Source organism: Mus musculus, chromosome 13, assembly GCF_000001635.26.
Source record: "Mus musculus strain C57BL/6J chromosome 13, GRCm38.p6 C57BL/6J".
NCBI lineage: Eukaryota > Metazoa > Chordata > Mammalia > Rodentia > Muridae > Mus > Mus musculus.
In genome coordinates this window covers 27,632,440-27,643,368 of record NC_000079.6, presented here as the reverse complement: position 1 = coordinate 27,643,368, position 10,929 = coordinate 27,632,440, and the positions used below count along the sequence as shown (strand labels likewise).

General features: G+C 34.8%; 1 protein-coding gene across 2 annotated transcripts; it reads left to right on the top strand.

The window, feature by feature from the left end:
• The first annotated feature begins 875 nt into the window (after window positions 1-875).
• On the top strand, window positions 876-10,005 carry Prl7a1 (prolactin family 7, subfamily a, member 1). Of its 2 annotated transcripts, none has more exons than NM_008930.2 (7): window positions 876-949; window positions 2,553-2,728; window positions 3,480-3,518; window positions 4,250-4,288; window positions 5,706-5,816; window positions 7,499-7,678; window positions 9,669-10,005. In NM_008930.2, the coding sequence occupies exons 1-7, from the start codon at window positions 919-921 to the stop codon at window positions 9,888-9,890; spliced, it is 798 nt and encodes a 265-aa protein (NP_032956.1). In that variant the 5' UTR covers window positions 876-918; the 3' UTR covers window positions 9,891-10,005. The 2 variants fall into 2 exon arrangements, with proteins under 2 accessions (NP_032956.1, NP_001157530.1); NM_001164058.1 differs by having other exon boundaries at window positions 2,550-2,728.
• The last annotated feature ends 924 nt before the right edge of the window (window positions 10,006-10,929 follow it).

Here is a 10,929-nt window from a genome sequence, read left to right as displayed (position 1 = left end):
TCTATCATGAGACAACTGTCATAGGTGCAGTCAAATACATTCTGATTAGGTTTAAGCCCAGTTAAATGCAGAACCTATATTTGTATAGGTTAGTCTTGGTGAAAATCTGTGGCATAAGATATTTTGAGCTGCAACATGAAAGTTTGATGTGATCTTTGGTTAGGTGAAAGTAATTTACCTACAACCCCATGTAAACCTCCTCCCCAAAACACAAAAGAACAACCATAAATCACTTCTCTGTCTCTGTCTCTCTCTGTGTCTCTGTCTCTCTCTTCATATACCTATATTTACACTTTATAATATTGACTTACTGTGTCTAGTAAATACCTTTACTGTGTTCCTAACACACACATACACACACATATACACACATGAATATATGTTACATTGTTCATATATATATGTATATATATATATACATACATACATATATACATATATATATACATATATACACACACACACACGCACACACACACACACACACACACTATATATATATAGTGTGTGTGTGTGTGTGCGTGTGTGTTAAACTGCTCCAAATATTCAATGACAGAAATATTCAAGTATCCCATATTTTGTAGGTTTCCTATATTTTGTTCAGGCATGGTATTCACAAAACCCTTTATGGAGAAGAGATGTCTATAGTGGTTTGCAACTTAACTTGGGCCCTAGGTGTAATCTAAACTAATCTAAAAGGGTGAAAGAAACCACTTGAGTCATCATGATCTTGAGGCTGTTAGCACTTCCTGAAGATAAAGAGTCATATGGCTCTCACCTTCATTCCTGATGTTACTTCTTCTTACCTCCTAGCAGTGTTGTGGCCTTGGGGATGATTCAATGGACTATATAGGAGGTGGATTATTTACGGGAGTAGGGACTGCGAGAAAAAGACAAGTGTGCAAGGACACCTCAGAGATGCCGCTGTCTTTCACTCAACCATGCTCCTGTAAGTAACACCTCATGTTTTAAATAAGCTAAGACAGTTCATGGATGTACATTATTCTCTAGACAATTTACATTTTGTATGCATTTTTTTCTCAATAGAGTGGATACACTGTTGCTCATGCCTATTCAGGACAAAGAAAATCCGTTTAAGCTGGGAAGAACTTTCTAGTCGAAGCTATTGAAATAAAATACACCATGTACTCTAGTATCAGAAGTTTTAAAAGAACTAATAATTATAGGAAATATGTAGAGATGTCTAGAGATATTTTGTATTTAATTGACTTTATAGAAAGGGAACTTTATCACTGTCTAGTGGTAAGAGCAAATGTTTTGCTTACACAACCTTAGATGATCAGGGCATAAAGGAATAATCTCAGTCAAATCGCAGAAAGTGAGGCTTTTGACTGAAATGAGATAAGAGACTGTGTACTAAATTTATAGTAACTGTAGAAGGAAGAATGAAGCATGTTCTGTTTTCTCAATATCTTCTCTGATATGCTTGGCATGAAGGAATTTAATCATTTTATTGGATATTTTCTTTAGTTACATTTCAAATATTATCCTTTTTTCTAGTTTCCACCCTGGAGACCTCTTATCCCATCCTCCTCCCCCAGCTTCTGTGAGAGTGTTCCCCCTTTCACCTACCCACTTCTTCCTCCATGCCCTGGCATTCCCCTACACTGGGGCATCAAGCCTTCACAAGACCAAGGGCCTCTTTTCTCATTGATGCCCAACAAGGCCATCCTTGGCTACATATCTGCTGGAGCCATAGGTACTCGTTGGTTGGTAGTTTAGTCCCTGGGATCTCAAGGGGCAGGGGTCTAGTTGGTTGATATTGTTCTTCTTTCAGCTCCTTCAGTTCTTTCTCTAACTCCTTCATTGGAACCCCATGCTCATCCCAATGGTTAGCTGTGAGCATATGCCTCTGTATCTGTCAAGCTCTGGCAGAACCTCTCAGGAGACAGCTTCATGGCATTTGCAATAGTATCTGGATTTGGTGTCTGTATATGGGATGGATCCCCAGGTGTGGCAGTCTCTGGAGGTCCATTCCTTTAGTCACTTATCCACTCTTTGTCTCTGTATTTCCTCCCTTGAGTAATTTGTTTACCCTTCTAAGAAGGACTAAAGAATCCATACTTTTGTGTTTCTTTTTCTTGAGCCGCATGTGGTCTGTAAATTGTATCTTGGGTATCCTGAACTTTTGGGCTATTATCCAGTTAACAGTGAATGCATACCGTGTGTGTTCTGTTGTGAGTGGGTTACCTCACTCAGGATGGTATTTGCTAGTTCCATCCATTCACCTAAGAATTTCATGAATTCATTGTTTTTAATAGCTGAGTAGCACTCCATTGTGTAAATGTACCACATTTTTCTGGCTTCTGGCCATTATAAATAAGGCTGCTATGAACATAGTGTTATTTACATTTATACATAGCATATATAAATGTAAAGACTATATATATATATATATATATATATATATATATATATATATAATATATATACACACACACGTGTGTGTGTGTGTGTGTGTATGTGTGTTTGTGTGTGTGTGTGTGTACATATACACACACATACATGCACATAACATATTCTCTTAGCAGGGGCACTTCTGCTGCTGGTGGTGTCAAACCTCCTTTTATGGGAGAATGTGGCCTGTCTACCTTTAAGCAGCAATGATACTGATGATGATCCACTATCCATCAAGGGACTGTTGGATCATGCCATGATACTTTCTAAGAATATCACTGACCTCAACATGGAGTTGCGCAGGATATTTGTAAGTACTTCACTTAAATCTCTGTTGCTGTTGTTATTGTTATAAAGCAACCTTCTTGTCAAAGCTTATTCTGTACAACAGTTATTATTATAGGAAGTCAAATTTCTAATAAAATACTTTTACATAAATGAATTTAAGCTGCAGTTATAGAAAAGTGGAGAAAGAAAAATGGGATATGCTTCATGAACTCTTATAGATTTTTGAAAAATTCAATGAACCTTGGAGTTTTCGCCACTTATTTTTCAGTTTTCTTAAATTTCCACTTTCGGCATAAATATATAACAGACACAGTTGGGAAGAGGTCTGATTTTTTAAATTTGTTTAACAGAGGACAGTCTCTTTTAGAATCTTTAACATGTAGCACCACATCTGATCGAGGAGAAATATATTGGATGTGAGTCACCTGGAATGAACGAAACTGAGTTAAATGGTGATGATATGACAAGAAAGAAAGCCATAAAACAAAACAAAACCAACAAAACCAAAAAGCCCTGAAACATTAGCCTCTTGAATGTTTAAATACCGAAAGAGTCCTTGTTTAGACAGATGCAATTCTTGAAAGTTTGGGTGTGAAGAGTAATGGTTCTCTTTTTGAGGGTGGTAGGTTTTCTGTTCAAGGAAGAAAGAGCAGATAGGGGTTTCATCACAGAAATAAACACCCAGAAAATATGTGTCTTTTCCCAATAAGTAATCATTTATGCCATTGTCTAACTCACCACCTTTTCTGTTCTTTTCTCTCATCCTGCCTCAGACCATCAGTGAGATGTCAGCTAAACTTATTGATAAATTTGTGAGTACATTGCTTATTTCCACCGTCTTGCCATGGTCCATAAAAGCTTTGAGTTAACAACTTTTAATTATAAGAAATGCCAGCCAAAAAAAAAAGCAGAATAAGAAAGGAACAGCTTTAGGATACTTCTGGTTAGCATGAGATACAATTTCTAGGGTCCTTCTCCCATTTGTATTTTTGTTTATTTAAAAAATGTATGCACTTGCAACATAATATTTTAATAACCATGTCCAGTGAAGAATTCTGATCTCATCATTTTGCCAGTCTCTGATCTCATCTATGGAGCCAGTCTCTGTTAACATATTTACTTAGCACATTCATGATATCCAAGAGAGAAGATGGGCATTGCAGTGAATCAGAAGGAATACATGGAATGAGTCTAAAGTGTGATAATTTAAGAGGGGGAGGAACAAACAGCAACACCACTATATTAGCTTCTCATAGACCCCTGAATGCTGAGAATCATACATAGCTTTTATTTAAATCATATGTAAAGGTTTCTGGTGCAGAAGTTTATTCACTGGAATGGCTGGTTTAGAAATGAAACAGTTTCTATGTTCATGAAGACTGTATGTTTTCTGTTAAAGGCCAGTTAATATCAAGAAGGATATATTATAAATGGTTTTAGTGTTGACGTGGGCATCCATAGAATGTCTCTTTTTTGCAACAAATATGCATTTGTGTTGTCTGTTGTCACACATTTCTTTAATGATTTCCCCCTTCTGATTTAGCTAAGTTCATCATCATCATCAGACTCCTATGATCAATTTGTAAGTACCACATTTATTTCCATTTTTCCCCAAAAGCTTTCGTGATAATTACAGTACCTGAACTTATATGAGAAATCAGCAAAGACATATCCAGAGGTGCATTGTGATATTTCTCTCTTATATTATCATACATGAAGCCTTCTGGCAGTAAAAAGGAAAGTGAGAACGGGGAAACTTGCAAAACTTTAATTTTAATTAAAATTACAATTGTAAACTAAAAGTATACTTAGTGTTGTGACTAGGGAAGGCCTCCTATATATGAATTTAACTTTGAAGGTGACAAAAAACATTGGCATTTTTCACTTAGTTCACTGAAGATCCCCAAGTAGGTTGAACTGCATTATAACCAGTTTGTGTAGGAGATAGAAGCAATCCAAATGGAAACCATATCAAGAGGGAAGAAAACACTAATTTATTTTCAGGAACCCCAATGCTTATATTCCCTTTATAGGGGAATATAAGTTCTCCAGTGCTGGAGTTCATTCAGTAGGGGGGCTGGTGGAGAAGCAAAAATGGACACCCTCCTCCTGATGACTATTTTCTGTTCGAGGACAGTCAACATAAAGGAGAAAAATGTATGGCTTCAGTAAAACCATGGGCATGAAGTAAATTTGTCTCTGCATTTGCCACAGATGTGTTATTATTGTCTATTTTCAAATTGTTTCTCATTCCTCATTTTCTACTGACCCTCTTTCAAATTCTTAACATTCCTGAGAACCCATTCAATTTTTACACAGGAACTGATTATCAGTTTTAAATAACAAGTTATTAATACTACATATAAAGTATAATATTTGTAAACAATCTATTGATCAAAAGGTAAACATTATTTAGTATTTTGTTGCTTTTAAATTTCATTGCTTACTAAAATGATCAGTTTTCTATATCTAATTTTGTCAAACAACACAATTTCAGTCAGGATTTATGATTAACACTGGATGGTGCAGATGATTTTATTCACTTGTAATAGGAAGAAAACATATTTAGGAAAAATGTAAATGACCTTCATCAATTTGGACTTACAGGAAACAAGATATTACTAAATATAAATACAATATACCGTAACACTAGGCCCAGATTCTAAGGAAAGATAATATTGAGCACATTCCTTATTGTCTAATTTTTGTTATTTTAAGGCTTCTCTTTATTATAGAAATATTTAGGGAACAGAAAATTAATAGAATATTGAATAATTGAATGAATTGAGGTTTGACATTCAGATGAAAAAATAAAATTACAGTCAAGTTAAAAAGAAAAAATAGCAAACTTTTTACATCATTATATTTTTATCTTAAATGTTATGCATATTTCATCTGTAAAAAGCACACATCTATTGAGTACATTAATATTCTGGTTGTAGATTCATTGGTTTATTTTCCCGATTTTATTTAACTGAAATAAATTTTGACATATGCAGATGCTTGAATTTCTTGGGCAGCAGGAGTTACTGACTAAGAACCTCACCTACTGCCACAAATACTCCATCAAAGTTCCCGAAGACATAGAAGAAGCCCAAAATGTCATCTCTGTGAGTGTTTGGCTTGATTTTTCACTTAAGCAGCTGAGGCAGCAGACTAACTTTACTTTATTATACTTCAGGTTTTAGTAAGTACTGTAATAGATGTGGAAATCATTCCTACATGGTAATGGACTAAGAATGAAAAAAGAGAAGTGATTTTTAGATATATGATAAATAATAAGGAAATGCTAAGTAATACTGTCACAAGTCCACAAATTGTCCATTAAGATAATTAAGAAATTGTCCATTTTTAATTTAGTAATATATCTCATTACTAAATTTTACTTAATAAATGCAAACACATTTTGTTCTTTGTATATGACAGTGAATCTGCCTCACTGGATAATCTCACATTACTGGCTACCATGCTCATTATTCTTGCTTATTCTATTTCTACTATGTTCTTCCTTGCCTATTAATGTTTACATGAATTCTTAGCTTCCCTCTATGTCTTAACCGAAAGCACTTGAACACAGTGCTTATAAGTACTGTGCAAAGCTCCTGAGAATAAGCCACGCCCTCAGTTTTAATGAAAACCTCTACATATCAGTACAGCTCCAATTCTAACTGTTGTGATCTTTCCCTATAATTCTCTTTCAAAACTTATCACCAAATGAACTGGTTTACATGTCTTGTGATAGTAATTAGGCAAAGTGGAAGAAGAAAATATTTTTAGGTATGTACTCTGTGGTTAGGTACTACACAAAATGCTGTATTAACATTTCTGCAATTAGCACTCACAAAAGCTAGCTGAGGTATGGAGACTGAGCAATGAAAGGTTTTATGGAATTTGTATCATCCATCAGAACATGTAGGTTCCATTTAATTCAAGTCCTCAGTATTATTTATATGCAGCAATGGTCCCAGTAAACTATATTGTCAATGCCGTTGGATCTGATTCTTTCCATCATGTATTTTTCCCATTTCTATCAAAATATCTATAGGTTTCACCAGAGCCCATTTCCCTGTCTCTACGATAGCTAGAGATTACAGAACATGAAATATTTTAAGTCAGGAATTAGTTTTATGTAATATCCTGGAATGCACTGGAAAGTCAAAATTCCATTGTTATTTCTATTCATGTTGTTATTAAATACAATGGCACTCCATTGTTCTTAATTTATATATTCCAACAAATGTTTTACTCTACTAGTGGCAAGAGCAGGCTGACGAAGCCAAATATAATAATTCCAGATTCTCTTCATGAAGCACTTTTATTAATAACTTAAAACAATCCAGAATATGTATAATTTTGAATAATCTACTTTATTAATTGGATAACTGTGAGTTAAATAAATGTCTTACCATTTGCACTGGGGACATCTATTTACCCTGAATCAGGACATCTACTAAGCCCCAGCAAATTCTTGGCTTCTCATGGACAACTAAAATAATGAAGTATGAAAGAGCTTAAAGGAAAGTCTGATGGTACAGTTTCATATGGAAAACAAGACATGATCAATTAAATGAAATGAGTAATTGGTAATAGTTATCTATATAAGTTATTTCATAATGTCACAATGCTGTTTATGTTTTATTATTCTATATTATTTTTATTTTTCACAAAAATTCTACCTTACCATAAAAGTTATAGATTTATATTTAATTCATCCTTTCTTATAGAAAACCAAAACAAACTAATCCTTCTTTATTTCACTTATTAATGTAATTGCGGAAACATTGCTGCTCAGCTTGAAGACTTTCCAATCTTGATACTCAGTAGAATGCAGGCTTGGAATGAAACTCTGAAAAACCGAATCAACCTATCTGAAGGTACACCAGGAATAGACGATGATATCCTCCCTATATATAAAAATATTGAGACAAAAATTGCAGAACTTCTTGAGGACAGCAAGAGTATACTCAGCCAGGTGAGTAGTGATTTTACTTTCTACTTTTCTCACTCATGAATGCCACGCCTGCTGCAATGGGTATTAAATTTGAAATAGTCCTTTTGCAAGAGCAATATTTGGTAGACATTCCCAGAATTAATGGGTAACATTAAGATATATCTTTCTCACAGTATACTTTATACCGTACTTATTGCTCTGAGCAGAGTGAAATATTCCTGACTGTTTCATTAAACACTCACAACAATTATCCCTCACCAATCACCATTCATTATCAAGGTCAAACACAAAATTTTTTTATCAAGTATCAAGTCCTGGTCCTCCATCTTCAGATTCATAAATTATTTTTTAACTGAAGTCAATTAAATATAAGAAAATATTTACAATAGTCTTGATTTTACTTGGAGATGGCTGACAGATTTATAGTACCATGTGCTAGACATGTGAAAATCCATTCCTGTGATTGAAGTTTCTTATTGCTTTATGTTTCATTGTGATGACAAGTTTTCCTTTCTTAATATTTTACTTAAAATACTTTCCATACATTATATTTTAATCATATACTTTCCCTTCCCTAATTCCTCCAGATTTTCCCTAACACCTTATCTAACAAAATCTGGCTCTCCTGCTCCATTTTTCTCCCTCATAAAAGAAGAAAAATAAATAAATAAAAATCAAAACAGCCAAAAAGATTAAGAAAAAGAGAATAAATCAGACTGAACTATCCAAAGAAAATAAAATAATCCACCCCCATAAGAAAAGAAGTGGATGCTCACAGTCAGCTATTGAATGGATCACGGGGCCCCCAATGGAGGAGCTAGAGAAAGTACCCAAGGAGCTAAAGGGATCTGCAACCCTATAGGTGGAACAACATTATGAACTAACCAGTACCCTGGAGCTCTTGACTCTAGCTGCATATGTATCAAAAGATGGCCTAGTCGGCCATCACTGGAAAGAGAGCCCCATTGGACATGCAAACTGTATATGCCCCAGTACAGGGGAACGCCAGGGCCAAAAAAATGGGAATGGGTGTGTAGGGAAGTGTGGGGGAGGGTATGGGGGACTTTTGGGATAGCATTGGAAATGTAATTGAGGAAAATATGTAATAAAAAATATTAAAAAAAAAGAAAAGAAAAACCTGCCCAATATGTTTTGTGTTGGGCGATTTCTGTTGGGCTTGCGGTCTAACCTGGAGTGTAGTTGGTATAACCAATCATACTATTTGTAGAAAACTGACATTTCCTCCTTTTATCTGATAACATTTGCAAATAATTTTTTGCTTAAGGATAGGACTTTGTGTTCATCTCCTGTTCTCAGTGCTGGCATTTTGTCTGGTTTAAACTTGTGCAGGTCTTTTGCATGCTGTTAAAGTCTCTGATTTTTTGCACGTATCAGAACTGTAGTATCAGTGAAGATGCTGGTTCCTTGGACTCACCTACCACCTATGCCTTTGACATGTTTTAATCTCTTCTTTCATGTAGATACTGGATCCTTGGTGTAAGTGTGAGTGTGTATGTGTGGGAGTAATGTAGAGATCCTATTTATATCTAAGTGGTTCATAGTCTTACTCTCTGCACATTGTTCAGTCCTGGATATACATGTTAATTGCTATCTACTGTCAGAAGAAACTTCTCTGTTAAGGTTTGAGAGATACTCTTAGCTATGGTCATGACAATATTTTATTGCTATGTGTATTTATTTATCCAAATAGTAGTTGGTTTTCTCCTAGGCCAGTAACTTATCTAGTCTTACTTTCTAGGCCTCATTAACCCTGTCAGGTAAGGATCCTATCTCATAAGCTGGTTTTTAGATCCAATCAAGAGTGGAGGGTTAGTCCAATAAAAATTTTGGAACTATTGGATCTTGCAGGTAGGTATTCTAATACAGAAACATGTCTGAAAGATGTGTCAGTCTTATTATCTCTCTAAAAGTAATTTAATATCTAGAAAAGAAAGGGAAAGAAAATACAAGATGTAAAGAATAACAGACTGATTATCATCTTTGTCATTAGGCTTATGGAGCAACAGAAAATGTGGCTGATTACACCCTCTGGTCTGGTCTTGAAGACCTTCAATCATCTGATGAAGAAACTCGATTTTTGGCTCTTTGTAAATTATCCTATTGTTTGCATGTTGATATCCACACAGCTAACTTTTATCTCCAGTTCTTGAGGTGTGTGGCTCTTGTTAATAGTGACAGCTGCTTATCTTCCAAAACTGGAAATGATTCATGATGCTGTATTATTTTAAAATAGTCTGATTTTATGCATTTCAAAGATGAGCATGAGTAAAATGGGCATCTTTTAAAAGAAAAATAAACATTGTGTGTTTAACAAAGTTTTAAAAATTGATGGTAACTTTCATTTATTTAATATTAAATGTACTAATATATTTAAAAGGCTTGGTTGACAAATGGATTAATCCTCAACTTACTTTAAAATCATAGTAAATAATATGTTGTTGATATAGTTATTAGAAAAAGAGAATAAGTTAAAACTAAAAACTAAACATATTTCCATGTTATTAGGCAAATGAGACTATTGGGATACCCCAAGATAGTTCTTGAGTTTAATAGACCCTATCGTGTTACCCTATGCCATATTCACCCATTAGAGCTTGCAGGATCAGCACATGGTGACCTCTGATTCAGCTTTTTATGTGTTCTCTCTTATCCCTAAGTTGCCTGCTCTCAAGAGAATTCTCAGAGAGGACCCAATGGTACCAGGCTCAGTGGTCTACTCTAGTCTTATGAGTCCTTCCCCTGCCTTCCAAATCTTCAGGTTTGGGACAGGATTCAGATCTTGTGTTAATGAGCAGCTCCTTTTGTCCACCAGGTTTTACCATGTCATTCCAGGCATTATATTCTGTTCAGGAATAGCCAGGCTGGCACACTGTGTATTTTGGCCTAGCCTAGTGAATACTTACTCTTATCCCTAATCTTCCTGCACTAACCTAAATACACAATTTTAATAGTCCAGAAAAATTCCTAACTGCATTTAAAAATGTATCCATATACTCAGGTAAATTATAGCTTTTACCCCTTCTCAAAGAAATTCCCAATCTCAAATTTCCCAGTACATGTATATTAGCTGCAGCTCTCAGGCATTATCAGAAAACTTCCTTTGTGAAGTGCATAGTGATAAAGGTAGAAACTTTCAAATAATAAAAGGGCAGAGAACAAGAATTATTGGGATGTAACCCACCAAAGGGATATTTATATATATAAATATTTATATGTATGCATATATATATGTCACACCAAACCCAACTTTC

Bases quoted from the DNA above. Each gene is read 5' to 3' on its own strand.
- Prl7a1 (NM_001164058.1), top strand. From the start codon at position 919: ATGCCGCTGTCTTTCACTCAACCATGCTCCT. The intron at 2,729-3,479 runs GTAAGTACTTCA...ATCCTGCCTCAG, and splicing joins TGGAGTTGCGCAGGATATTT to ACCATCAGTGAGATGTCAGC. The intron at 7,679-9,668 runs GTGAGTAGTGAT...CTTTGTCATTAG, and splicing joins GCAAGAGTATACTCAGCCAG to GCTTATGGAGCAACAGAAAA.